General features: G+C 40.0%; 10 protein-coding genes across 10 annotated transcripts; 7 read left to right on the top strand and 3 right to left on the bottom strand.

The window, feature by feature from the left end:
• The first annotated feature begins 67 nt into the window (after positions 1 to 67).
• On the top strand, positions 68 to 27,454 carry LOC147281044 (putative protease Do-like 14). The gene is made up of 12 exons (XM_086247947.1): positions 68 to 148; positions 229 to 313; positions 601 to 690; positions 785 to 952; positions 1,049 to 1,182; positions 1,418 to 1,629; positions 1,965 to 2,046; positions 2,162 to 2,304; positions 2,415 to 2,535; positions 2,867 to 2,959; positions 3,112 to 3,246; positions 27,285 to 27,454. Exons 1-11 carry the CDS (start codon positions 134 to 136, stop codon positions 3,229 to 3,231), a joined length of 1,263 nt encoding a protein of 420 aa, XP_086104073.1. The 5' UTR covers positions 68 to 133; the 3' UTR covers positions 3,232 to 3,246; positions 27,285 to 27,454.
• LOC147281048 (autophagy-related protein 18a-like) lies at positions 3,629 to 22,706 on the bottom strand. The gene is made up of 5 exons (XM_086247952.1): positions 22,628 to 22,706; positions 10,688 to 10,903; positions 4,431 to 4,892; positions 3,968 to 4,094; positions 3,629 to 3,878 (listed from the first exon to the last, which is right to left on the bottom strand). Exons 3-5 carry the CDS (start codon positions 4,663 to 4,665, stop codon positions 3,785 to 3,787), a joined length of 456 nt encoding a protein of 151 aa, XP_086104078.1. The 5' UTR covers positions 4,666 to 4,892; positions 10,688 to 10,903; positions 22,628 to 22,706; the 3' UTR covers positions 3,629 to 3,784.
• On the top strand, positions 4,934 to 5,899 carry LOC147281053 (histone H2A.1-like). Its single transcript, XM_086247954.1, has 2 exons — positions 4,934 to 5,264; positions 5,471 to 5,899. The coding sequence occupies exons 1-2, from the start codon at positions 5,061 to 5,063 to the stop codon at positions 5,717 to 5,719; spliced, it is 453 nt and encodes a 150-aa protein (XP_086104080.1). The 5' UTR covers positions 4,934 to 5,060; the 3' UTR covers positions 5,720 to 5,899.
• On the top strand, positions 6,016 to 9,395 carry LOC147281052 (putative protease Do-like 14). The gene is made up of 11 exons (XM_086248539.1): positions 6,016 to 6,108; positions 6,191 to 6,275; positions 6,563 to 6,652; positions 6,747 to 6,914; positions 7,011 to 7,144; positions 7,378 to 7,589; positions 7,928 to 8,009; positions 8,169 to 8,308; positions 8,419 to 8,539; positions 8,878 to 8,970; positions 9,123 to 9,395. Exons 1-11 carry the CDS (start codon positions 6,094 to 6,096, stop codon positions 9,240 to 9,242), a joined length of 1,260 nt encoding a protein of 419 aa, XP_086104665.1. The 5' UTR covers positions 6,016 to 6,093; the 3' UTR covers positions 9,243 to 9,395.
• LOC147281051 (autophagy-related protein 18a-like) lies at positions 9,796 to 10,969 on the bottom strand. The gene is made up of 4 exons (XM_086246471.1): positions 10,904 to 10,969; positions 10,442 to 10,655; positions 9,979 to 10,105; positions 9,796 to 9,889 (listed from the first exon to the last, which is right to left on the bottom strand). The coding sequence occupies exons 1-4, from the start codon at positions 10,967 to 10,969 to the stop codon at positions 9,796 to 9,798; spliced, it is 501 nt and encodes a 166-aa protein (XP_086102597.1).
• Positions 10,944 to 11,742, top strand: LOC147281050 (histone H2A.1-like). Its single transcript, XM_086247955.1, has 2 exons — positions 10,944 to 11,275; positions 11,482 to 11,742. The coding sequence occupies exons 1-2, from the start codon at positions 11,072 to 11,074 to the stop codon at positions 11,728 to 11,730; spliced, it is 453 nt and encodes a 150-aa protein (XP_086104081.1). The 5' UTR covers positions 10,944 to 11,071; the 3' UTR covers positions 11,731 to 11,742.
• Positions 17,962 to 21,338, top strand: LOC147281049 (putative protease Do-like 14). The gene is made up of 11 exons (XM_086248527.1): positions 17,962 to 18,055; positions 18,138 to 18,222; positions 18,509 to 18,598; positions 18,693 to 18,860; positions 18,957 to 19,099; positions 19,335 to 19,546; positions 19,882 to 19,963; positions 20,109 to 20,251; positions 20,362 to 20,482; positions 20,821 to 20,913; positions 21,066 to 21,338. The coding sequence occupies exons 1-11, from the start codon at positions 18,041 to 18,043 to the stop codon at positions 21,183 to 21,185; spliced, it is 1,272 nt and encodes a 423-aa protein (XP_086104653.1). The 5' UTR covers positions 17,962 to 18,040; the 3' UTR covers positions 21,186 to 21,338.
• Positions 21,616 to 23,002, bottom strand: LOC147281047 (autophagy-related protein 18a-like). Its single transcript, XM_086247957.1, has 4 exons — positions 22,844 to 23,002; positions 22,382 to 22,595; positions 21,919 to 22,045; positions 21,616 to 21,829 (listed from the first exon to the last, which is right to left on the bottom strand). The coding sequence occupies exons 1-3, from the start codon at positions 22,907 to 22,909 to the stop codon at positions 21,978 to 21,980; spliced, it is 348 nt and encodes a 115-aa protein (XP_086104083.1). The 5' UTR covers positions 22,910 to 23,002; the 3' UTR covers positions 21,616 to 21,829; positions 21,919 to 21,977.
• LOC147281046 (histone H2A.1-like) lies at positions 22,996 to 23,733 on the top strand. The gene is made up of 2 exons (XM_086247956.1): positions 22,996 to 23,215; positions 23,422 to 23,733. The coding sequence occupies exons 1-2, from the start codon at positions 23,012 to 23,014 to the stop codon at positions 23,668 to 23,670; spliced, it is 453 nt and encodes a 150-aa protein (XP_086104082.1). The 5' UTR covers positions 22,996 to 23,011; the 3' UTR covers positions 23,671 to 23,733.
• LOC147281045 (putative protease Do-like 14) lies at positions 25,981 to 27,219 on the top strand. Its single transcript, XM_086249314.1, has 5 exons — positions 25,981 to 26,030; positions 26,113 to 26,197; positions 26,485 to 26,574; positions 26,669 to 26,836; positions 26,933 to 27,219. The coding sequence occupies exons 1-5, from the start codon at positions 26,016 to 26,018 to the stop codon at positions 27,154 to 27,156; spliced, it is 582 nt and encodes a 193-aa protein (XP_086105440.1). The 5' UTR covers positions 25,981 to 26,015; the 3' UTR covers positions 27,157 to 27,219.
• Positions 27,455 to 27,609: the final 155 nt, after the last annotated feature.

Here is a 27,609-nt window from a genome sequence, read left to right as displayed (position 1 = left end):
GTTTAACTTTATCGTTGGTTTAAGTCTCAAATATTGGGTTTAGACACCCTCACCCAAAAAAGTGGGGGTTTTGCGTGGGGTTTGAGCATTTTGCGCTCCAAGGCATCGAGAAACTTCAGTTTTTGCTCCACTCATGAGCCATTTCCTGGTATTCCCAGATTCAGTCTCATTGAAATCGTTTGAATTCTAGTTTTGATAGGTATTTACATTCCAATCTTGTTTGGGCAGAGAAAGCTTTCAAATCCGAATCGGGTTGCGGCCATTGCTGCTGCTGGGTCAGCTTTATTGTATGCCAACGCCAACAGAAATTGCGGTGAGCTCAGTTTTTCTCAGTTTTATTTTGGTACCCATTGTTTGGTTGCTGGGAAAATGAAGGAAAGGAAAATTAAGTATTGGGTTTGTCATTCCTTGGCTTAGAAAGAAATCAATCAAAAGTATAATTGGAGATTTGAGTCTAGAGAGGTTATATCGCGTTCTCGGATCTCAAATACTCTATTCGTACCTCATTTACTGTATTTTCTCAGCAGCCAAACAGAATGGGATTCTACTCCAGTCTCTGTAATATAATAACCTTATTATTACTTTTGGATTGAGTTTTAGATTATAAGGTGTCGGTGTCAATCCCTGCACCATTGCGTGAATCACTGTTGCTTCCGTGGCCAACAAACCAATCAGACCACTGGCAATTTGGTTTGTCCCTTGTTTATTTTCCCTAGTTCATTAAAACTTACATGGCGTTGTTTCTTCTTTAATTTTATTGTGTTTGTATGAATTTGAATTGTAGGAACGCTTCCATTATTTTCTGTTGGAGGTAGTTCGATTCCATCACCAGATATAAGGAAGGCTGCTGGTGAGAGCCCAAAGCCATGTTGTGGATGTTTGGGAAGAGATACTATTGCAAATGCGGCTGCTAAGGTCGGTCCTGCTGTTGTCAATATATCTTCTCCACAGGGTAAAAAATACATTTTAGGATTTATTTTCTTGTTTTGCATTTTTTATTTTGATTTGTATTATCGATAAATCAACAATAACACTTAGATTCTTGTAGGTTTGAATGGATTCAGTTTGGGGAAGGGTATAGGCTCTGGAACTATTATTGATGAGGACGGCACGATCTTAACATGTGCTCATAATGTGGTTGATTTTCATGGGCTGAGCCCAAGAGCTCCATCAAAGGGCAAGGTTCGAAACTATATGGACTTTTATCCCATATTATCATCATTTAAAATATCATATCAATGTTCCCTACTAGTTCAATTGTAGATTTCATTGATGTACACAGAAGGCCATATGTAGAAACTAGAAACTATTAAGGATGCTGTAATATAGGTCTGACTAAGTTATGAAATGTGATGAAGGGGCATTGAGGAAAATGTATCAATCTTCAATAGTTGATGGATGGTTTAACTTGCTACAGGTTGGTGTAACTTTGCAAGATGGTCGGACATTTGAGGGTACAGTGGTGAATGCAGATATACATTCTGATATTGCTATTGTAAAGATCAATTCTAAAACACCACTACCAGCAGCAAAACTCGGCACCTCAAGTAAACTTCAACCTGGGGATTGGGTCATTGCTGTTGGCTGTCCACTTTCGCTTCAGAATACTGTGACAGCTGGTATTGTAAGGTAGATAATCATGACTTCAAGATTGGTCTTTTCATTACCAGTTATCCAATCAAACTCTTAGCAATACACATTCACACAAAAACACACAATATCTATCTCTTAATTTTTCTTTGACCATTTATTGTATCATGTTCTTCATCTGTGAATGCATTTTATGTAAATGATTGTTGTAGAGTAAGTCAGCTAGGTATCATGTTCATAACCTGTGAGTGCATGTTTTGTAAATGAATGCTATAGATGTAGAGTAAGCCGGCTAGTGTTGTGTCTATAATTGATGAGGCTAATCATAACCAAGTCCTTGCCTTTTCCTCATTTGTTTTCTCCCTTGAATCTAGCTGTGTTGACCGAAAAAGCAGTGATTTGGGTCTTGGTGGATTGCGGAGAGAGTATTTACAAACAGATTGTGCAATCAACCCGGTATCTCTCTCTCTCTGTGTCCTTAATAACGAAGTGGTTTGACATGTATGTCTAAAACTTGGCTCCCTTTCTTGGGTACGTATTAATATTCCATCTTTTTACTTGAGTGGTGCAGGGAAATTCTGGGGGGCCTCTAGTCAATATCGATGGTGAAGTTATTGGTATTAATATTATGAAAGTACTTGCTGCCGATGGTCTGGGTTTTTCTGTACCAATTGACTCTGTCACGAAAATTATGGAGCACTTAAAGAGAAATGGGTACTTTTTTCTTTCAGCTTGAAACAAATTAGTTTTAAGTCAGATACCTCTTTGATAGTTTAGTTTTCTAAATAACAAGATCTGTGAAACTATTTAGTCATGTTTGGCAGGAGGGTTGTTCGGCCTTGGCTTGGATTGAAAATGATTGATCTCAATGAGATGATCATCAACCAACTTAAAGAAAGAGATGCTGCATTCCCAAATGTAAAGAAAGGGATTCTTGTGCCTATGGTAGGTATTTTTGTTGCATATTTTTCCAATCTTATACACATGCATCCTTGTAGTAGTTGAATATATCATGGGTGGAAAATATATCTAGCTGCAATCCTTTGGCAGTTTCTAGTCAGGTAAGCACCGAGTGCATTGGTTTTGTATTTCATTGCTTTTTCTGCCTTGATATCTATCAGTGATTTCTAAATGTGCATGTGTATAATGCTTTTGCTTTTACTTCTTCATTGTGGTAGCTTTGATGTTGTGCACCAAGTGGAAGGAACATTCTTATTAGCATGTTAAGGTGGATGGATGGATTACTTGTCTAATAATTTGCCCATTGTTGGACTAGGTAACTCCTGGGTCACCTGCTGAACATGCTGGGTTCCGTCCTGGTGACGTTGTTGTTGAATTTGATGGAAAAGCTGTTGGAAGCATTAAGGAGGTATTTGAACCCTTATTGTAATATTTTATGGCCATTATCAAGGAGCTTTTCCAGTTCTGCTCCTGGCTGTTACTTATCTTACTGTATATATGATTATGTTATGTATTGTGAATCTACGATGGTTCATATGGCTACTGGTGAATTTGTGACAGATCATTGAGATAATGGGAGACAGAGTTGGGGTACCCTTGAAGGTAGTTGTGAAAAGAGTGAAAGATGAGTTGGTGACTTTGACTGTAATCCCAGAGGAGTCCACCAATCCAGATATGTGATTCAAATCACAAGCCCTTTTGTTTAATTTCAAGACGTTGTCTGTTATTAGTTTGGATTCTGTAATCTGTGTTGTGACTTGTGAGTCAAGGAATATAATTGAATGTTATCAAATATGGTCCTCCATCCATCAAAGAACTACTGCGATTCTAACACAGGTCTTCAATCTTTACCTCATTTAAAAGTTTTTATTTTCTTTTTGGCGTTTTCCTTGAGCAATCTGGCGAATTTCTTATTCCTTTTTTCTTTTGATTTGGTGGGTCAAAATGGACTTGATTTTCGAATTGATCAATCTCAAATGAGTGTGCATCATATATAAATACTTTCAAGTATGCTGAAACAACTAGTTACTTGATCTCTGAAACTAATTTCGTCAATGCAGAACTGTTATTTTTGTACAGCCCAATACAGTAGTCGAACAATTTCTCTAGCCCATTCTCATTTCCTTGGATATTTACACCGTATTTCAGTCCCCTTAAGAATTAAAGGGAAAACAACAAAAAGGGTAATATTAACAGGAATTGCTACCCAAAACAATATATCCACCACCATAATCTAGAGGGTCTCTTGTGAAGGCTTGAGGAAATTATAATATTCAAGCTGAGTCATTTCTCCTCCATTCACAGGGTCAAATTGGCATCGATGGAAGCTGCAGAGATTGACAATCCAATAATTTCATTAGACAGCCAATAATACACCCTCTAAAGAGAAAAAAGCAATAATATCAGATTTGGTTACCTTCCATCCATGCCAAGAATCACGACTGTGTTCTTCTGGTGGCCAAAAGCAACAATGTACTGCAAACCTTCCTGCAAGTGAAATTTGGCCACTGACCATTCCGAGCTGAAATACCTAGGCAGCACGCCTGCAAAGGATACGATAAACCCAGAATGAGGTTGAATTTAAAAGACCAATATAGAGATCCACAAATCTCATTCGTTCATTTACAAATTAACACTGATCAACAGTGCCGAACTAGTAAACTTGGCCAACAAGTTTCCATGCCACCAATGCAGCAGAAACCAAAGGACATTCATTCTGGGTAACATGGTCTGCTAGTTAATATTAAGTTAAATGTTGCCTTGTACACATCAAACACTACAATACAAGATACAACAATTTCACTAATACACCTAATGTTGATACACTTAAGAATTTCACAATGATTAGAATTTTGAAACAACAAGTTACAGTATATTACCTTTGATGAAAGAGAGAGATGAAATGCCTGATGGATTAGTATGACTGATTTCGGGTGCACTGCTTGATCTATCAATGCCCCCCAAGGATCCAGCTGAATCAACCTTCAGGCTGAAAACATGGACGGTTCCCTTGTCACTCGAGACGGCAAGGCATTGCGCAGTTGAAGAGAAAGCAAGACTGTAAATCTCTGCTCTGTCTGCTCCTCTCCTAACCTTCATAAAAATACAAGTCATTTCTTCAATACAAATATTTTGTAGTGGTTACAAAAATTCATATATTTTTATGATGTTCATGCAAAAACGATGAGACATGTTCATCAAAACTTGATTTTATGATATAAACACACCCCCTATTCACATAATAAAATCAAAAACCCCATGAACAGACAATCAAAATTTTAACTCAGATTCAAATTTCATATACATATATTTATTAGAAAACAAAAAATGAATTTAAGTACCTCTTGGAGCAATGAACCGTATAAAGTATTGAAAACCCGAATCAAAGTCCCTTTACTGCTGGCCATAGCGAGCAAGCGACCATCCTGTGTGAGCGCGAAGCAGGCGAGCCTGGAATCAGACTTTCCCTCCGAAACGACTCGTTTCAGTTCCCAAGCCTTGAGAGAGAAATGGAGGCCGTGAAGGTCACCAGAGGCGCCGGAGGAAGAAAGGGTGGCGACAGAAAGAAGGCCGTATCCAAGTCCACCAAAGCGGGTCTCCAATTCCCAGTGGGTCGAATCGCCCGGTTCCTCAAAAAGGGTCGCTATGCCCAGCGCACCGGTTCCGGGGCTCCGATTTACCTCGCCGCTGTTCTTGAATATCTCGCCGCTGAGGTGTTTTCAGATACACGATTCTCAGATCTAATCATTTTGTGTTTTTCCAATACGTGTTCTGCTTGTTGGGTATAGTTGGGAGGGAATAATGGGATCTGGGATTGCCTATTTATTGGTCGTCGAATATTATTTTGCTGTTTGGTTGCTGAGAAAATCGGCAAATGGAAAGAAAATCGGAATTATTAATTAGGATTTATTGATTTCAGGTGCTGGAGTTGGCGGGGAATGCGGCACGTGACAACAAGAAGACTCGGATTAACCCACGGCACGTGCTGTTGGCGGTGAGGAACGACGAAGAGTTAGGGAAGCTTCTGCAGGGCGTGACCATAGCCAGCGGCGGAGTCCTTCCAAACATAAACCCAGTTTTGCTTCCCAAGAAGACCTCCGCCTCCCACACCGGTGCTTCTGACTCCGCCGATAAGTCGCCCAAGCCCAAGTCCCCCAAGAAGGCCTAAACGGCATGTAGTTTTTAGGGATAGTCAGGGGCTTATTTTGATTTTGATCTTTTTGTTCAGGGATGGGTGTAGTCGATACTAGACTACTAGTGCATAGTAGAAAAAATATTGTAGCCTTTCGGTATATCTGAAACTTGCAATGGAAACGGAAAACTTTGTTTTTTTGTGAATTGAAATGGAATCTTTTCACCGGCCAAAACCCAATGGGCTTGGCCCAAATTATTGCAACATCAAAGCCCAGTTTAACTTTATCGTTGGTTTTAAGTCTCAAATATAGGGTTTAGACACCCTCACCCAAAAAAGTGGGGGTTTTGCGTGGGTGTTGAGCATTTTGCGCTCCAAGGCATCGAGAAACTTCAGTTTTGGCTCCAATCATGAATCATTTCCTGGTATTCCCAGATTCACAGTGTCATTGAAATCGTTTGAATTCTAGTTTTCATAGGTATTTACATTCCAATCTTGTTTGGGCAGAGAAAGCTTTCAAATCCGAATCGGGTTGCGGCCATTGCTGCTGCTGGGTCAGCTTTATTGTATGCCAACGCCAACAGAAATTGCAGTGAGCTCAGTTTTTCTCAGTTTTATTTTGGTACCCATTGTTTGGTTGCTGGGAAAATGAAGGAAAGGAAATTAAGTATTGGGTTTGTCATTCCTTGGCTTAGAAAGAAATCAATCAAAAGTATAATTTGAGATTTGAGTCTAGAGAGGTTATATCGCGTTCGCGGATCTCAAATACTCTATTCGTACCTCATTTACTGTATTTTCTCAGCAGCTAAACAGAATGGGATTCTACTCCAGTCTCTGTAACTATAATAACCTTATCATTACTTTTGGATTGAGTTTTAGATTATAAGGTGTCAGTGTCAATCCCTGCACCATTGCGTGAATCACTGTTGCTTCCGTGGCCAACAAACCAATCAGACCACTGGCAATTTGGTTTGTCCCTTGTTTATTTTCCCTAGTTCATTAAAACTTACATGGCGTTGTTTCTTCTTTAATTTTATTGTGTTTGTATGAGTTTGAATTGTAGGAACGCTTCCATTATTTTCTGTTGGAGATAGTTCGATTCCATTACCAGATATAAGGAAGGCTGCTGGTGAGAGCCCAAAGCCATGTTGTGGATGTTTGGGGAGAGATACTATTGTAAATGCGGCTGCTAAGGTCGGTCCTGCTGTTGTCAATATATCTTCTCCACAGGGTAAAAAATACATTTTAGGATTTCTTTTCTTGGTTTGCATTTTTTATTTTGATTTGTATTATCGATAAATCAACAATAACACTTAGATTCTTGTAGGTTTGAATGGATTCAGTTTTGGGAAGGATATAGGCTCTGGAACTATTATTGATGAGGACGGCACGATCTTAACATCTGCTCATAATGTGGTTGATTTTCATGGGCTGAGCCCAAGAGCTCCATCAAAGTGCAAGGTTCGAAACTATTGGACTTTAATCCCATATTATCATCATTTAAAATATCATATCAATGTTCCCTACTAGTTCAATTGTAGATTTCATTGATGTACACGAAGGCCATATGTAGAAACTAGAAGCTATTAAGGATGCTGTAATATAGGTCAGACTAAGTTATGAAATGTGATGAAGGGGCATTGAGGAAAATGTATCAATCTTCAATAGTTGATGGATGGTTTAACTTGCTACAGGTTGATGTAACTTTGCAAGATGGTCGGACATTTGAGGGTACAGTGGTGAATGCAAATATACATTCTGATATTGCTATTGTAAAAATCAATTCTAAAACACCACTTCCAGCAGCAAAACTCGGCACCTCAAGTAAACTTCAACCTGGGGATTGGGTCATTGTTGTTGGCTGTCCACTTTCGCTTCAGAATACTGTGACAGCTGGTATTGTAAGGTAGATAATCATGACTTCAAGATTGGTCTTTTCATTACCAGTTATCCAATCAAACTCTTAGCAATACACATTCACACAAAAACACACAATATCTATCTGTTAATTTTTCTTTGACCATCATTTATTGTATCTTGTTCTTCATCTGTGAATGCATTTTATGTAAATGATTGTTGTAGAGTAAGTCAGCTAGTTATCATGTTCATAACCTGTGAATGCATGTTTTGTAAATGAATGCTATGGATGTAGAGTAAGCCGGCTAGTGTTGTGTCTATAATTGATGGGGCTAGTCATTACCAAGTCCTTGCCTTTTCCTCATTTGTTTTCTCCCTTGAATCTAGCTATGTTGACCGGAAAAGCAGTGATTTGGGTCTTGGTGGATTGTGGAGAGAGTATTTACAAACAGATTTTTCAATCAACCCGGTATCTCTCTCTCTCTCTCTCTCTCTCTCTCTCTCTCTCTCTCTCTCTCTCTCTCTCTCTGTGTCCTTAATAACGAAGTGGTTTGACATGTATGTCTAAAACTTGGCTCCCTTTCTTAGGTACGTATTAATATTCCATCTTTTTACTTGAGTGGTGCAGGGAAAATCTGGGGGGCCTCTAGTCAATATCGATGGTGAAGTTATTGGCGTTTATGTTTTGACAGCTGCTGCCGATGGTCTGGGTTTTTCTGTACCAATTGACTCGGTCACGAAAATTATGGAGCACTTAAAGAGAAATGGGTACTTTTTTCTTTCAGCTTGAAACAAATTAGTTTTAAGTCAGATACCTCTTTGATAGTTTAGTTTTCTAAATAACAAGATCTGTGAAACTATTTAGTCATGTTGGGCAGGAGGGTTGTTCGGCCTTGGCTTGGATTGAAAGTGATTGATCTCAATGAGCTGATCATCAACAGACTTAAAGAAAGAGATGCTGCATTCCCAAATGTAAAGAAAGGGATTCTTGTGCCTATGGTAGGTATTTTTGTTGCATATTTTTCCAATCTTATACACATGCGTCCTTGTAGTAGTTGAATATATCATGGGAGGAAAATATATCTAGCTGCCATCCTTTGGCAGTTTCTAGTCAGGTAAGCACCGAGTGCATTGGTTTTGTATTTCATTGCTTTTTCTGCCTTGATATCTATCAGTGATTTCTAAATGGGCATGTCCTGTATAATGCTTTTGCTTTTACTTCTTCATTGTGGTAGCTTTGATGTTGTGCACCAAGTGGAAGGAAGGAACATTCTTATTAGCCTGTTAAGGTGGATGGATGGATTACTTGTCTAATAATTTGCCCATTGTTGGACTAGGTAATTACTGGGTCACCTGCTGAACATGCTGGGTTCCGTCCTGGTGACGTTGTTGTTGAATTTGATGGAAAGGCTGTTGGAAGCATTAAGGAGGTATTTGAACCCTTATTGTAATATTTTATGGCCATTATCAAGGAGCTTTTCCAGTTCTGCTCCTGGCTGTTACTTATCTTACTGTATATATGATTATGTTATGTATTGTGAATCTACGATGGTTCATATGGCTACTGGTGAATTTGTGACAGATCATTGAGATAATGGGAGACAGAGTTGGGGTACCCTTGAAGGTAGTTGTGAAAAGAGTGAAAGATGAGTTGGTGACTTTGACTGTAATCCCAGAGGAGTTCACCAATCCAGATATGTGATTTAAATCACAAGCCCTTTTGTTTAATTTCAAGACGTTGTCTGTTATTAGTTTGGATTCTGTAATCTGTGTTGTGACTTGTGAGTCAAGGAATATAATTGAATGTTATCAAATATGGTCCTCCATCCATCAAAGAACTACTGCGATTCTAGCACAGGCCTTCAATCTTTACCTCATTTAAAAGTTTTTATTTTCTTTTTGGCATTTTCCTTGAGCAATCTGGCGAATTTCTTATTCCTTTTTTCTTTTGATTTGGTGGATCAAAATGGACTTGATTTGCGAATTGATCAATCTCAAATGAGTGTACATCATATATAAATACTTTCAAGTATGCTGAAACAACTAGTTACTTGATCTCTGAAATTAATTTCGTCAATGCAGAACTGTTATTTTTGTACAGCCCAATACAGTAGTTGAACAATTTCTCTAGCCCATTCTCATTTCCTTGGATATTTACACCGCATTTCAGTCCCCTTAAGAATTAAAGGGAAAACAACAAAAAGGGTAATATTAACAGGAATTGCTACCCAAAACAATATATCCACCACCATAATCTAGAGGGTCTCTTCTGAAGGCTTGAGGAAATTATAATATTCAAGCTGAGTCATTTCGCCTCCATTCACAGGGTCAAATTGGCATCGATGGAAGCTGCAGAGATCGACAATCCAATAATTTCATTAGACAGCCAATAATACACCCTCTAAAGAGAAAAAAGCAATAATATGAGATTTGGTTACCTTCCATCCATGCCAAGAATCACGACTGTGTTCTTCTGGTGGCCAAAGGCAACAATGTACTGCAAACCTTCCTGCAAGTGAAATTTGGCCACTGACCATTCCGAGCTGAAATACCTAGGCAGCACGCCTGCAAAGCATACGATAAACCCAGAATGAGGTTGAATTTAAAAGACCAATATAGAGATCCACAAATCTCATTCGTTCATTTACAAATTAACACTGATCAACAGTGCCGAACTAGTAAACTTGGCCAACAAGTTTCCATGCCACCAATGCAGCAGAAACCAAAGGACATTCATTCTGGGTAACATGGTCTGCTAGTTAATATTAAGTTAAATGTTGCCTTGTACACATCAAACACTACAATACAAGATACAACAATTTCACTAATACACCTAATGTTGATACACTTAAGAATTTCACAATGATTAGAATTTTGAAACAACAAGTTACAGTATATTACCTTTGATGAAAGAGAGAGATGAAATGCCTGATGGATTAGTATGACTGATTTCGGGTGCACTGCTTGATCTATCAATGCCCCCCAAGGATCCAGCTGAATCAACCTTTAGGCTGAAAACATGGACGGTTCCCTTGTCACTCGAGACGGCAAGCCATTGCGCAGTTGAAGAGAAAGCAAGACTGTAAATCTCTGCTCTGTCTGCTTCTCTCCTAACCTTCATAAAAATACAAGTCATTTCTTCAATACAAATATTTTGTAGTGGTTACAAAAATTCATATATTTTTATGATGTTCATGCAAAAACGATGAGACATGTTCATCAAAACTTGATTTTATGATATAAACACACCCCCTATTCACATAATAAAATCAAAAACCCCATGAACAGACAATCAAAATTTTAACTCAGATTCAAATTTCATATACATATATTTATTAGAAAACAAAAAATGAATTTAAGTACCTCTTGGAGCAATGAACCGTATAAAGTATTGAAAACCCGAATCAAAGTCCCTTTACTGCTGGCCATAGCGAGCAAGCGACCATCCTGTGTGAGCGCGAAGCAGGCGAGCCTGGAATCAGACTTTCCCTCCGAAACGACTCGTTTCAGTTCCCAAGCCTTGAGAGAGAAATGGAGGCCGTGAAGGTCACCAGAGGCGCCGGAGGAAGAAAGGGTGGCGACAGAAAGAAGGCCGTATCCAAGTCCACCAAAGCGGGTCTCCAATTCCCAGTGGGTCGAATCGCCCGGTTCCTCAAAAAGGGTCGCTATGCCCAGCGCACCGGTTCCGGGGCTCCGATTTACCTCGCCGCTGTTCTTGAATATCTCGCCGCTGAGGTGTTTTCAGATACACGATTCTCAGATCTAATCATTTTGTGTTTTTCCATTACGTGTTCTGCTTGTTGGGTATAGTTGGGAGGGAATAATGGGATCTGGGATTGCCTATTTATTGGTCGTCGAATATTATTTTGCTGTTTGGTTGCTGAGAAAATCGGCAAATGGAAAGAAAATCGGAATTATTAATTAGGATTTATTGATTTCAGGTGCTGGAGTTGGCGGGGAATGCGGCACGTGACAACAAGAAGACTCGGATTAACCCACGGCACGTGCTGTTGGCGGTGAGGAACGACGAAGAGTTAGGGAAGCTTCTGCAGGGCGTGACCATAGCCAGCGGCGGAGTCCTTCCAAACATAAACCCAGTTTTGCTTCCCAAGAAGACCTCCGCCTCCAACACCGGTGCTTCTGACTCCGCCGATAAGTCGCCCAAGCCCAAGTCCCCCGAGAAGGCCTAAACGGCATGTAGTTTTTAGGGATAGTCAGGCCTTCCACAATGCAATCAGAAACTGAACCCCAAACCCAATTTTTGGGTATAAAATGGGTATAGCCCATTCACAATGGACCGGATTGTGATCCCCATAATTTTTTGAGACCCAAAAACTATCCCCAATTTTGGGGATAAACTATACCCAAAACCAAAATAAACTACTGGCCCACAAAAAATAAAAAGGGAGCTGCCACATCAGCCAGCAGCCCCCTGCAGCTCTGCATGCCCATTAATCAATACTCTGCAGCCTTCAATCAATTGTCATGCCTTTTGATCAATTCTCCACGCAATCAAAAGCAGCCTTCAATCAATTGTCATGCCTTTTGATCAATTCTCCATGCAATCAAAAGCCTACAACGGCTCCCTGCATATTGAATGGTCAGCCCAAAAAAGGTGGGCCATTTGAAAATGAATGGTGGAGATTTACGTGCCGTTGAAGATCAACGGCCCAAAAAATAAAATGTCATTTTTGAAAAAAAAAATAATAATAAATATGGAAAAAATCGAAAAAAATGTCAAAAAAATCCCAAAAAATTCAGAAAAATTTCTTAAAATTCCCTTTAATTTTATAACGGCTAGTACACCAAAAATTCTATATAAACCTCATTCTTCTTATTTTTTTCTTCACATCTTTCTCTCTTTTACACCATATTTTCATCAAATTTAGTTAATTCAATATGGTTAGAGGTCTTGGTTGGGCCAAAGATGAAGATATTGCTCTAGTTCAAGCTTCGCTAGAGAAGTCTCCAAATTCGGAACTCGGTGCACAACAAAAAAATGATGTATTCTGGGCCGAAGTTTACATTGTTTTTCAGCGTAATTTGGGCACACCAACGGGCAGAACAATGGGCGCAATTAGATCACGGTGGAAGGACATTGCCGCCTTTTGCAACAAATTTTATGCCTCGTTTTTGGATGCCGAAAGGAGACGTCAAAGCGGTGCGAATTCAGACGATGTGGTAAGTTTTATTTTATGAATGTATATATTTAATTGAATGTTGTATGTTTATTCCATTGTTGATACTTGATAATTTATTCATGTGCCATAATTTTTGTAGTTTGCGGACGCACTTGAGATATATAAAGACAAGAACAATGGAAAAAAGTTTAGCATGCTCCACGTTTGGAAGGATTTAAAAGAATGCGTCAAGTACTCAGCTGCAAATTCAACTGTGCGAGTCAGAGATCAGGACGCACCGACCGATTACACACCGGATGATCAAGATGAGACTTGCCTTGATACAGATGATGATCCACCATCATGGCAACCGGTAGGCCCGTCACGCCCAAGGCCCCTAGGAAGAAATAAAGCAAAGCGGGCCAAGACAGCTGATCCCCACCAAATTCATATGTTGGAGGCAATTGACGAATATAATGATAGGTCACGTGTAGCTGAGGAAATGAGACATGACAGAGAAAGGGCGAGGCAAGAAAGAGAAGTGGCAAGAAACATGGCATGGGAAGCAAGAGAAAAGGCGAAAGAAGCAAGAGAAAGGGCGAGAGAAGCAAGAGAACAGGTGAAGCTTGAGAGGGCGATAGAGTGGGAGGAAGGTCAGATTATGAATAAAGACTTGACAAACATGAATGACATGCAAAGAGAGTATTGGGGATCAAAGCAAGCTGAAATAATTGCAAGAAGACGTGCACGTGCTACCTCTAGTTCAGCCGGATACTACCCGGATATGACCGACCTCAACCAGTCATACCCAGGGTACCCTCCAAATAATTAGTGGATTTGAATTATGTTTTTATTATGCCTGAGATGTGAATTATATTTTTATTATGTCTGAGAGTTGAATTATGTTTTTATTATGCTTGAGAGTTAAATTATGTTTAGGATTTGAATTATTATGTTTAAAGTGACTATTCCCCTACCAGTAGGATTTGAATTATGTAGTGGATTTGAAGTGACTATTCCCGTACCCTGCATGAAGTGACTATTCACGTACCCTGCATGATATGACTATTCACGTACTCTGCATGAATTGACTATTCACTAACCCTGCATGATATGACTATTCACTAACCCTGCATGATATGACTATTCACGTACCCTGCATGATATGACTATTCACGTACCCCATTATTATGAACTCTCTATAAATTGTGATAACTTCGTCAATTGAAATTCACATAGTTTTTATCTATTCAGGATAATTTATCATCCGATCAAAACTACGATGAATCCTTTCAACTACTCATCGTCTTCATCGTCATCTTCGAGTCCTCCCGAGATCGAGTATGACGATTCCGATACTAGTTACGAGAGGGTAGAGGAAGGCAGAAGGCTGATGGGGTGTGTAATTATGTCCATGGGGCAATCAGTCGTCGCCCCACGTCCACGTCACGGTGGTACGTGTTCTCGTCGGCGTTACACACGTCGGGATAGGGAAGGCGCTCACGAGAGGCTGATGCAGAATTACTTCATCCCTGCACCAATAGAAGACACAGTGACGTTTCGGAGACGCTTCCGTATGCATCAACCCCTATTCAACAAGATTCTAAACGATGTGTGCCTCTATGATGATTGGTTCCAATCCAGGCCAGATGCCCTCGGTAGACTTGGTTGCACACCCCATCAGAAGGTGACTGCGGCATTGAGAGTGATGGCGTATGGCCAACCCCTCGATGGGGTTGCAGAGCTACTAACCATTAGTCAGGGCACCATAAAGGATGCACTATATAAGTTCTGTCGAGCCATCACCCACGTCTATGAGGAGGAGTATCTCCGCAGACCTAACTTGGAGGATATGAGAAGACTCATGCGAAAGGGGCGTCAGAGAGGATTTCCAGGAATGATTGGAAGCTTAGACTGCATGCACTGGGTGTGGCAAAATTGTCCCATGGCTGAGCAAGCTCACTATCGTGGGCACTATCATACACCTACCGTTATTTTGGAAGCAGTTGCCTCATACGACACGTGGATTTGGCATGCAAACTTTGGATTTCCGGGTTCTAACAATGACATTACCGTGTTGGACTGCTCACACCTTTTTGATTGGGAGATATCTGGAAGAGCCCACAAGGTGAAATATAGTGTCAATGATGTGGAATTCAAAATCCCATACTATCTTGCTGACGAGATCTACCCTAAGTGGGCGACTCTAATTTCATCAATACGCAATCCAGTTTCGGAACCTCACAGGTTGTTTGCGAGGAAACAAGAGGGCTTCCGTAAGGATGTGGAGAGGGCGTTTGGGATTTTAAAAGCCCGATGGCAGATTATCAAACGACCCGCTCGTTACTGGGATATGGATGATATGGGTTATATCATGAAAGCGTGCATAATATTGCACAATATGATTGTCGATGATGAGCGACAACAAGATGATCCAGCCTGGCAGGAGTTTAACGTGGAAGAGGCGATTAGAAGAGCAGAATCAGAGTATGACGGCGTGGAACCAAGCATACAAGGTGGGCCTCCATCATCTTTACCTGAGGAGAATGTCCGTCGCAATTTGATTAGAAATAGGCGTGTGAATGAACACTTGAAGGAAAATTTGATTGAGCACGTATGGATCCAAGCAGGAGGCGCACCACATGCTTGAGGGGCCAATGTTGTTTAGTTTATGTGTTTGTGATTTAGTTTATGTGTTTGTATTGTGAAATGAAATAAATTGTATTGTGTTTAACGTTTTTAATATTTTAATATTAATATATTAATATTGGTGTCATTTTGAAAAGCTAATTAAATTATTCACAATAATATAATATTCTTAATCATAAAATATTTTAAATATTTAATTAACGGGCACTTAATCAATTTTAAAATTAAGTAAATGAGTTAAATATTAATATCCCCATATTTGGGCATCAATACCATTGTGTTAATGATCCCCAAAATCTATATTTTTACACTTTTTGATCCCTAAAATTGATTTGGGTATTGAGTATTTGGGGATCCCCATTGTAGAAGGCCTCAGGGGCTTATTTTGATTTTGATCTTTTTGTTCAGGGATGGCTGTAGTCAGTTTTCTTAACAAAAAAAAAAAAAAAAAAATTTAAGGAAAAAGACATTATATTCTATCCATATTTTTTTTTTTTTTGCATACCCTTCTTAAATAGAAAAAAAAACACACACACTCAACCTGGCACCTCCCTCTCTCCAGCACACACCTAACTCGCCGAGCAGCCTACCACCACAGGCGACCACTTCACCCCTTCTTTGCCCCTCTCTTCTCTCTCCCTTTCTCTCTCTTGCTCTCTCTTGCGCGTCGAAAAGAAGAAAAAAAAATAAAAAATTGTAGGGGTTTGGCGGATCAATGTCGACCGGTGGTTTCGTTCGGTAGGTACTTACTGAACGAGAGCGGATTCCTTACCCGGCATAATGGTACCAGACTGGTACCAAACTTTGTATCTTAGCCCTTGAATGAATCTAATGGTTTCATATTTATTCTCATCCAAAAAAAAATAATATTTTTTTTTTTGGTAACCCACCAGGCCACCACCCACCCTCTTTTCCTCTCCTATATTTTTCCCTCTCCTTCTCTTTCCCCTTTGTCGCCCGGCCCCAACCCGGCCCACCTGCACCCGAGCCTCACCAGGAACCCACTCCGGCCGGCAACGATCCCCCTCCCGGCGCCGGCGACCCCCCTCCATTTCTATCATAATCATTCATACAATGCAGCAAATGATTGTACAAACACTTGAAATCCTGAAATCGATGGCTCCTGAAATCCTGACCCAACACTTGATTCTTCAGTCCTTACAAACTTGAGAAACATGTGTCCAAACAGAGATGCAGCAAATAGCAACCTTGCTTCTCTTGATTCCGCTACTTCCAGATATGACAATGCCTATATACAAACATTGTTAGCATCACTGGCCTTCTAGAATCTGATCAGGCCTTAATAAAGGATCCAAAGACTGCTGCAAGGATCAATTACTATAGTGGGAACCCTTTTTTTTTATCTAACGATTTTGCAGCATCAATGGTGAAGTTTGGTAATGTTGGAGTGTTGACTGGGCAAAATGGGCAGATAAGGAAGAGATGTGGATCTGTGAACTAGATGAATGGTTTGTAACATTAATGTCAATTTTCTGTATGAAATCGGGTATTCTAGTTAAAGTTGTTAATGGAACCATGAACATATGAATAATTAGTTTGGTGTTTCAAGCATCAATCACTCTTGCAATTGATGGGAGAACCAAATGGAACACATGATAGCAATGGAAACCAATTATGGATTTTATATGTTGATTGTATGAATGATTATGATAGAAATGGAGGGGGGTCGCCGGCGCCGAGAGGGGGATCGTTGCCGGCCGGAGTGGGTTCCTGGTGAGGCTCGGGTGCGGGTGGGCCGAGTTGGGGCTGGGCGACAAAGGGGAAAGAGAAGGAGAGGGAAAAATATAGGAGAGAAAAAGAGGGTGGGTGGTGGCCTGGTGGGTTACCAAAAAAAATATATATTATTTTTTTTTGGATGAGAATAAATATGAAACCATTAGATTCATTCAAGGGTTGGTTAAGATCCAAAGTTTGGTACCAGTCTGGTACCATTATGCCGGGTAAGGAATCCGCTCTCTTACTGAACAATTCTATTCTATTCGACGAGTACTTGTCAAACGAAACCACAGGGTTTGGCACTGGTTTGCTAAACCCGCTGTATTTTTTTTTTTTTTGCTATCCGCTTGGATCAGAGGGGAGAGAGAGAGTGGAGTCGGAGACGGATTGGGAGGTGGTGGCTGTTTGTAGGTGGTGTATGCGGGGAAGAGAGATTGGGAGGTGGCAAGTAGAGAGGAGTCGGAGAGGAGAGGAGGGCTCGGTGGGAGGTGGTTGGGGTGGGGAGAAGAAGAAGAGAAAGGGTGGGGGGTGGGCTTTGATGGTGAAGAAGAAAAAAAAGAAAAAGATGGAGATGGGGAGATGGGGTGTGTAGGGGGGGAAGGAGATAGGGATAGGGTGTGTGGGTGAGGGGAATGCCAAATGGTCTTTTTTTTTTTTTTTTTTTTTTCTAAAAAGGTGTCCAAAAAGAAATTTATGAGTGTTTAAATAGCAACCCTAAAAAAATATTGTAGCCTTTTCGGTATATCTGAAACTTGCAATGGAAATGGAAAACTTTTTGTTTTTTTGTGAATTGAAATGAAATCTTTTCACCGGCCAAAACCCAATGGGCTTGGCCCAAATTATTGCAACATCAAAGCCCAGTTTAACTTTATCGTTGGTTTTAAGTCTCAAATATAGGGTTTAGACACCCTCACCCAAAAAAGTGGGGGTTTTGCGTGGGTGTTGAGCATTTTGCGCTCCAAGGCATCGAGAAACTTCAGTTTTGGCTCCAATCATGAATCATTTCCTGGTATTCCCAGATTCACAGTGTCATTGAAATCGTTTGAATTCTAGTTTTCATAGGTATTTACATTCCAATCTTGTTTGGGCAGAGAAAGCTTTCAAATCCGAATCGGGTTGCGGCCATTGCTGCTGCTGGGTCAGCTTTATTGTATGCCAACGCCAACAGAAATTGCAGTGAGCTCAGTTTTTCTCAGTTTTATTTTGGTACCCATTGTTTGGTTGCTGGGAAAATGAAGGAAAGGAAATTAAGTATTGGGTTTGTCATTCCTTGGCTTAGAAAGAAATCAATCAAAAGTATAATTTGAGATTTGAGTCTAGAGAGGTTATATCGCGTTCTCGGATCTCAAATACTCTATTCGTACCTCATTTACTGTATTTTCTCAGCACCTAAACAGAATGGGATTCTACTCCAGTCTCTGTAACTATAATAACCTTATTATTACTTTTGATTGAGTTTTAGATTATAAGGTGTCAGTGCCAATCCCTGCACCATTGCTTGAATCACTGTTGCTTCCGTGGCCAACAAACCAATCAGACCACTGGCAATTTGGTTTGTCCCTTGTTTATTTTCCCTAGTTCATTAAAACTTACATGGCGTTGTTTCTTCTTTAATTTTATTGTGTTTGTATGAGTTTGAATTGTAGGAACGCTTCCATTATTTTCTGTTGGAGATAGTTCGATTCCATTACCAGATATAAGGAAGGCTGCTGGTGAGAGCCCAAAGCCATGTTGTGGATGTTTGGGGAGAGATACTATTGCAAATGCGGCTGCTAAGGTCGGTCCTGCTGTTGTCAATATATCTTCTCCACAGGGTAAAAAATACATTTTAGGATTTCTTTTCTTGTTTTGCATTTTTTATTTTGATTTGTATTATCGATAAATCAACAATAACACTTAGATTCTTGTAGGTTTGAATGGATTCAGTTTGGGGAAGGGTATAGAGCGTATAGGCTCTGGAACTATTATTGATGAGGTCGGCACGATCTTAACATGTGCTCATGTTGTGGTTGATTTTCATGGGCTGAGCCCAAGACCTCCATCAAAGTGCAAGGTTCGAAACTATATGGACTTTTATCCCATATTATCATCATTTAAAATATCATATCAATGTTTCCTACTAGTTCAATTGTAGATTTCATTGATGTACACAGAAGGCCATATGTAGAAACTAGAAACTATTAAGGATGCTGTAATATAGGTCAGACTAAGTTATGAAATGTGATGAAGGGGCATTGAGGAAAATGTATCAATCTTCAATAGTTGATGGATGGTTTAACTTGCTACAGGTTGATGTAACTTTGCAAGATGGTCGGACATTTGAGGGTACAGTGGTGAATGCAGATATACATTCTGATATTGCTATTGTAAAGATCAATTCTAAAACACCACTACCAGCAGCAAAACTCGGCACCTCAAGTAAACTTCAACCTGGGGATTGGGTCATTGCTGTTGGCTGTCCATATTCGCTTCAGAATACTGTGACAGCTGGTATTGTAAGGTAGATAATCATGACTTCAAGATTGGTCTTTTCATTACCAGTTATCCAATCAAACTCTTAGCAATACACATTCACACAAAAACACACAATATCTATCTCTTAATTTTTCTTTGACCATTTATTGTATCATTTTCTTCATCTGTGAATGCATTTTATGTAAATGATTGTTGTAGAGTAAGTCAGCTAGGTATCATGTTCATAACCTGTGAATGCATGTTTTGTAAATGAATGCTATGGATGTAGAGTAAGCCGGCTAGTGTTGTGTCTATAATTGATGGGGCTAATCATTACCAAGTCCTTGCCTTTTCCTCATTTGTTTTCTCCCTTGAATCTAGCTGTGTTGACCGAAAAAGCAGTGATTTGGGTTTTGGTGGATTGCGGAGAGAGTATTTACAAGCAGATTGTGCAATCAACCCGGTATCTCTCTCTCTCTCTCTCTCTCTCTCTCTCTCTCTCTCTCTCTCTGTCCTTAATAACGAAGTGGTTTGACATGTATGTCTAAAACTTGGCTCCCTTTCTTAGGTACGTATTAATATTCCATCTTTTTACTTGAGTGGTGCAGGGAAATTCTGGGGGGCCTCTAGTCAATATCGATGGTGAAGTTATTGGCGTTCATAGTTTAAAAGCAGGTCCTGCCGATGGTCTGGGTTTTTATGTACCAATTGACTCGGTCACGAAAATTATGGAGCACTTAAAGAGAAATGGGTACTTTTTTCTTTCAGCTTGAAACAAATTAGTTTTAAGTCAGATACCTCTTTGATAGTTTAGTTTTCTAAATAACAAGATCTGTGAAACTATTTAGTCATGTTGGGCAGGAGGGTTGTTCGGCCTTGGCTTGGATTGAAAGTGATTGATCTCAATGAGCTGATCATCAACCGACTTAAAGAAAGAGATGCTGCATTCCCAAATGTAAAGAAAGGGATTCTTGTGCCTATGGTAGGTATTTTTGTTGCATATTTTTCCAATCTTATACACATGCGTCCTTGTAGTAGTTGAATATATCATGGGAGGAAAATATATCTAGCTGCCATCCTTTGGCAGTTTCTAGTCAGGTAAGCACCGAGTGCATTGGTTTTATATTTCATTGCTTTTTCTGCCTTGATATCTATCAGTGATTTCTAAATGGGCATGTCCTGTATAATGCTTTTGCTTTTACTTCTTCATTGTGGTAGCTTTGATGTTGTGCACCAAGTGGAAGGAAGGAACATTCTTATTAGCCTGTTAAGGTGGATGGATGGATTACTTGTCTAATAATTTGCCCATTGTTGGACTAGGTAATTACTGGGTCACCTGCTGAACATGCTGGGTTCCGTCCTGGTGACGTTGTTGTTGAATTTGATGGAAAGGCTGTTGGAAGCATTAAGGAGGTATTTGAACCCTTATTGTAATATTTTATGGCCATTATCAAGGAGCTTTTCCAGTTCTGCTCCTGGCTGTTACTTATCTTACTGTATATATGATTATGTTATGTATTGTGAATCTACGATGGTTCATATGGCTACTGGTGAATTTGTGACAGATCATTGAGATAATGGGAGACAGAGTTGGGGTACCCTTGAAGGTAGTTGTGAAAAGAGTGAAAGATGAGTTGGTGACTTTGACTGTAATCCCAGAGGAGTTCACCAATCCAGATATGTGATTTAAATCACAAGCCCTTTTGTTTAATTTCAAGACGTTGTCTGTTATTAGTTTGGATTCTGTAATCTGTGTTGTGACTTGTGAGTCAAGGAATATAATTGAATGTTATCAAATATGGTCCTCCATCCATCAAAGAACTACTGCGATTCTAGCACAGGCCTTCAATCTTTACCTCATTTAAAAGTTTTTATTTTCTTTTTGGCGTTTTCCTTGAGCAATCTGGCGAATTTCTTATTCCTTTTTTCTTTTGATTTGGTGGATCAAAATGGACTTGATTTGCGAATTGATCAACCTCAAATGAGTGTACATCATATATAAATACTTTCAAGTATGCTGAAACAACTAGTTACTTGATCTCTGAAACTAATTTCGTCAATGCAGAACTGTTATTTTTGTAAAGCCAATACTAGTCGAACAATTTCTCTAGCCCATTCTCATTTCCTTGGATATTTACACCGTATTTCAGTCCCCTTAAGAATTAAAGGGAAAACAACAAAAAGGGTAATATTAACAGGAATTGCTACCCAAAACAATATATCCACCACCATAATCTAGAGGGTCTCTTCTGAAGGCTTGAGGAAATTATAATATTCAAGCTGAGTCATTTCTCCTCCATTCACAGGGTCAAATTGGCATCGATGGAAGCTGCAGAGATTGACAATCCAATAATTTCATTAGACAGCCAATAATACACCCTCTAAAGAGAAAAAAGCAATAATATGAGATTTGGTTACCTTCCATCCATGCCAAGAATCACGACTGTGTTCTTCGGGTGGCCAAAGGCAACAATGTACTACAAACCTTCCTGCAAGTGAAATTTGGCCACTGACCATTCCGAGCTGAAATACCTAGGCAGCACGCCTGCAAAGATTACGATAAACCCAGAATGAGGTTGAATTTAAAAGACCAATATAGAGATCCACAAATCTCATTCGTTCATTTACAAATTAACACTGATCAACAGTGCCGAACTAGTAAACTTGGCCAACAAGTTTCCATGCCACCAATGCAGCAGAAACCAAAGGACATTCATTCTGGGTAACATGGTCTGCTAGTTAATATTAAGTTAAATGTTGCCTTGTACACATCAAACACTACAATACAAGATACAACAATTTCACTAATACACCTAATGTTGATACACTTAAGAATTTCACAATGATTAGAATTTTGAAACAACAAGTTACAGTATATTACCTTTGATGAAAGAGAGAGATGAAATGCCTGATGGATTAGTATGACCGATTTCGGGTGCACTGCTTGATCTATCAATGCCCCCCAAGGATCCAGCTGAATCAACCTTTAGGCTGAAAACATGGACGGTTCCCTTGTCACTCGAGACGGCAAGCCATTGCGCAGTTGAAGAGAAAGCAAGACTGTAAATCTCTGCTCTGTCTGCTCCTCTCCTAACCTTCATAAAAATACAAGTCATTTCTTCAATACAAATATTTTGTAGTGGTTACAAAAATTCATATATTTTTATGATGTTCATGCAAAAACGATGAGACATGTTCATCAAAACTTGATTTTATGATATAAACACACCCCCTATTCACATAATAAAATCAAAAACCCCATGAACAGACAATAAAAATTTTAACTCAGATTCAAATTTCATATACATATATTTATTAGAAAACAAAAAATGAATTTAAGTACCTCTTGGAGCAATGAACCGTATAAAGTATTGAAAACCCGAATCAAAGTCCCTTTACTGCTGGCCATAGCGAGCAAGCGACCATCCTGTGTGAGCGCGAAGCAGGCGAGCCTGGAATCAGACTTTCCCTCCGAAACGACTCGTTTCAGTTCCCAAGCCTTGAGAGAGAAATGGAGGCCGTGAAGGTCACCAGAGGCGCCGGAGGAAGAAAGGGTGGCGACAGAAAGAAGGCCGTATCCAAGTCCACCAAAGCGGGTCTCCAATTCCCAGTGGGTCGAATCGCCCGGTTCCTCAAAAAGGGTCGCTATGCCCAGCGCACCGGTTCCGGGACTCCGATTTACCTCGCCGCTGTTCTTGAATATCTCGCCGCTGAGGTGTTTTCACATACACGATTCTCAGATCTAATCATTTTGTGTTTTTCCATTACGTGTTCTGCTTGTTGGGTATAGTTGGGAGGGAATAATGGGATCTGGGATTGCCTATTTATTGGTCGTCGAATATTATTTTGCTGTTTGGTTGCTGAGAAAATCGGCAAATGGAAAGAAAATCGGAATTATTAATTAGGATTTATTGATTTCAGGTGCTGGAGTTGGCGGGGAATGCGGCACGTGACAACAAGAAGACTCGGATTAACCCACGGCACGTGCTGTTGGCGGTGAGGAACGACGAAGAGTTAGGGAAGCTTCTGCAGGGCGTGACCATAGCCAGCGGCGGAGTCCTTCCAAACATAAACCCAGTTTTGCTTCCCAAGAAGACCTCCGCCTCCAACACCGGTGCTTCTGACTTCGCCGATAAGTCGCCCAAGCCCAAGTCCCCCAAGAAGGCCTAAACGGCATGTAGTTTTTAGGGATAGTCAGGGGCTTATTTTGATTTTGATCTTTTTGTTCAGGGATGGCTGTAGTCAGTTTTCTTAAAAAAAAAAAAAAAAAAAAAAAATTTAAGGAAAAAGACATTATATTCTATCAATTTTTTTTTTTTTTGCGTACCCTTCTTAAATAGAAAAAAAAACACACACACTCAACCTGGCACCTCCCTCTCTCCAGCACACACCTAACTCGCCGAGCAGCCTACCACCACAGGCGACCACTTCACCCCTTCTTTGCCCCTCTCTTCTCTCTCCCTTTCTCTCTCTTGCTCTCTCTTGCGCGTCGAAAAGAAGAAAAAAAAATAAAAAATTGTAGGGGTTTGGCGGATCAATGTCGACCGGTGGTTTCGTTCGGTAGGTACTTACTGAACGAGAGCGGATTCCTTACCCGGCATAATGGTACCAGACTGGTACCAAACTTTGTATCTTAGCCCTTGAATGAATCTAATGGTTTCATATTTATTCTCATCCAAAAAAAATAATATTTTTTTTTTTGGTAACCCACCAGGCCACCACCCACCCTTTTTTTCTCTCCTATATTTTTCCCTCTCCTTCTCTTTCCCCTTTGTCGCCCGGCCCCAACCCGGCCCACCTGCACCCGAGCCTCACCAGGAACCCACTCCGGCCGGCAACGATCCCCCTCCCGGCGCCGGCGACCCCCCTCCATTTCTATCATAATCATTCATACAATGCAGCAAATGATTGTACAAACACTTGAAATCCTGAAATCGATGGCTCCTGAAATCCTGACCCAACACTTGATTCTTCAGTCCTTACAAACTTGAGAAACATGTGTCCAAACAGAGATGCAGCAAATAGCAACCTTGCTTCTCTTGATTCCGCTACTTCCAGATATGACAATGCCTATATACAAACATTGTTAGCATCACTGGCCTTCTAGAATCTGATCAGGCCTTAATAAAGGATCCAAAGACTGCTGCAAGGATCAATTACTATAGTGGGAACCCTTTTTTTTTATCTAACGATTTTGCAGCATCAATGGTGAAGTTTGGTAATGTTGGAGTGTTGATTGGGCAAAATGGGCAGATAAGGAAGAGATGTGGATCTGTGAACTAGATGAATGGTTTGTAACATTAATGTCAATTTTCTGTATGAAATCGGGTATTCTAGTTAAAGTTGTTAATGGAACCATGAACATATGAATAATTAGTTTGGTGTTTCAAGCATCAATCACTCTTGCAATTGATGGGAGAACCAAATGGAACACATGATAGCAATGGAAACCAATTATGGATTTTATATGTTGATTGTATGAATGATTATGATAGAAATGGAGGGGGGTCGCCGGCGCCGGGAGGGGGATCGTTGCCGGCCGGAGTGGGTTCCTGGTGAGGCTCGGGTGCGGGTGGGCCGAGTTGGGGCTGGGCGACAAAGGGGAAAGAGAAGGAGAGGGAAAAATATAGGAGAGAAAAAGAGGGTGGGTGGTGGCCTGGTGGGTTACCAAAAAAAATATATATTATTTTTTTTTGGATGAGAATAAATATGAAACCATTAGATTCATTCAAGGGTTAAGATCCAAAGTTTGGTACCAGTCTGGTACCATTATGCCGGGTAAGGAATCCGCTCTCTTACTGAACAATTCTATTCTATTCGACGAGTACTTGTCAAACGAAACCACAGGGTTTGGCACTGGTTTGCTAAACCCGCTGTATTTTTTTTTTTTTGCTATCCGCTTGGATCAGAGGGGAGAGAGAGAGTGGAGTCGGAGACGGATTGGGAGGTGGTGGCTGTTTGTAGGTGGTGTATGCGGGGAAGAGAGATTGGGAGGTGGCAAGTAGAGAGGAGTCGGAGAGGAGAGGAGGGCTCGGTGGGAGGTGGTTGGGGTGGGGAGAAGAAGAAGAGAAAGGGTGGGGGGTGGGCTTTGATGGTGAAGAAGAAAAAAAAGAAAAATATGGAGATGGGGAGATGGGGTGTGTAGGGGGGGAAGGAGATAGGGATAGAGTGTGTGGGTGAGGGGAATGCCAAATGGTCTTTTTTTTTTTTTTTTTTTTTCTAAAAAGGTGTCCAAAAAGAAATTTATGAGTGTTTAAATAGCAACCCTAAAAAAATATTGTAGCCTTTTCGGTATATCTGAAACTTGCAATGGAAAAGGAAAACTTTTTGTTTTTTTGTGAATTGAAATGAAATCTTTTCACCGGCCAAAACCCAATGGGCTTGGCCCAAATTATTGCAACATCAAAGCCCAGTTTAACTTTATCGTTGGTTTTAAGTCTCAAATATAGGGTTTAGACACCCTCACCCAAAAAAGTGGGGGTTTTGCGTGGGTGTTGAGCATTTTGCGCTCAATCATGAATCATTTCCTGGTATTCCCAGATTCACAGTGTCATTGAAATCGTTTGAATTCTAGTTTTCATAGGTATTTACATTCCAATCTTGTTTGGGCAGAGAAAGCTTTCAAATCCGAATCGGGTTGCGGCCATTGCTGCTGCTGGGTCAGCTTTATTGTATGCCAACGCCAACATAAATTGCAGTGAGCTCAGTTTTTCTCAGTTTTATTTTGGTACCCATTGTTTGGTTGCTGGGAAAATGAAGGAAAGGAAATTAAGTATTGGGTTTGTCATTCCTTGGCTTAGAAAGAAATCAATCAAAAGTATAATTTGAGATTTGAGTCTAGAGAGGTTATATCGCGTTCTCGGATCTCAAATACTCTATTCGTACCTCATTTACTGTATTTTCTCAGCAGCTAAACAGAATGGGATTCTACTCCAGTCTCTGTAACTATAATAACCTTATTATTACTTTTGGATTGAGTTTTAGATTATAAGGTGTCAGTGCCAATCCCTGCACCATTGCGTGAATCACTGTTGCTTCCGTGGCCAACAAACCAATCAGACCACTGGCAATTTGGTTTGTCCCTTGTTTATTTTCCCTAGTTCATTAAAACTTACATGGCGTTGTTTCTTCTTTAATTTTATTGTGTTTGTATGAGTTTGAATTGTAGGAACGCTTCCATTATTTTCTGTTGGAGATAGTTCGATTCCATTACCAGATATAAGGAAGGCTGCTGGTGAGAGCCCAAAGCCATGTTGTGGATGTTTGGGGAGAGATACTATTGCAAATGCGGCTGCTAAGGTCGGTCCTGCTGTTGTCAATATATCTTCTCCACAGGGTAAAAAATACATTTTAGGATTTCTTTTCTTGTTTTGCATTTTTTATTTTGATTTGTATTATCGATAAATCAACAATAACACTTAGATTCTTGTAGGTTTGAATGGATTCAGTTTGGGGAAGGGTATAGAGCGTATAGGCTCTGGAACTATTATTGATGAGGTCGGCACGATCTTAACATGTGCTCATGTTGTGGTTGATTTTCATGGGCTGAGCCCAAGACCTCCATCAAAGTGCAAGGTTCGAAACTATATGGACTTTTATCCCATATTATCATCATTTAAAATATCATATCAATGTTTCCTACTAGTTCAATTGTAGATTTCATTGATGTACACAGAAGGCCATATGTAGAAACTAGAAACTATTAAGGATGCTGTAATATAGGTCAGACTAAGTTATGAAATGTGATGAAGGGGCATTGAGGAAAATGTATCAAATCACAAGCCGCCCTTTTGTTTAATTTCAAGACGTTGTCTGTTATTGGTTTGGATTCTGTAATCTGTGGTGTGAGTCGAGGAATTTAATTGAATGTTATCAAATATGGTCCTCCATCCATCAAAGAACTACTGCGATTCTAGCAAAGGCCTTCAATCCTTACCTCATTTAAAAGTTTTTATTTTCTTTTTGGCGTTTTCCATGAGCAATCTGGCGAATTTCTTATTCCTTTTTTCTTTTGATTTGGTGGGTCAAAATGGACTTGATTTGCGAATTGATCAATCTCAAATGAGTGTACATCATATATAAATACTTTCTTTTTTTTTTGGCCAACAT

The sequence above is a fragment of the Dryas octopetala genome, chromosome 6 (genome assembly GCF_963921425.1).
Source record: "Dryas octopetala chromosome 6, drDryOcto1.1, whole genome shotgun sequence".
NCBI lineage: Eukaryota > Viridiplantae > Streptophyta > Magnoliopsida > Rosales > Rosaceae > Dryas > Dryas octopetala.
Note: the sequence above shows the minus strand (reverse complement) of the source record. Positions and strands in the feature narration are given on the sequence as shown.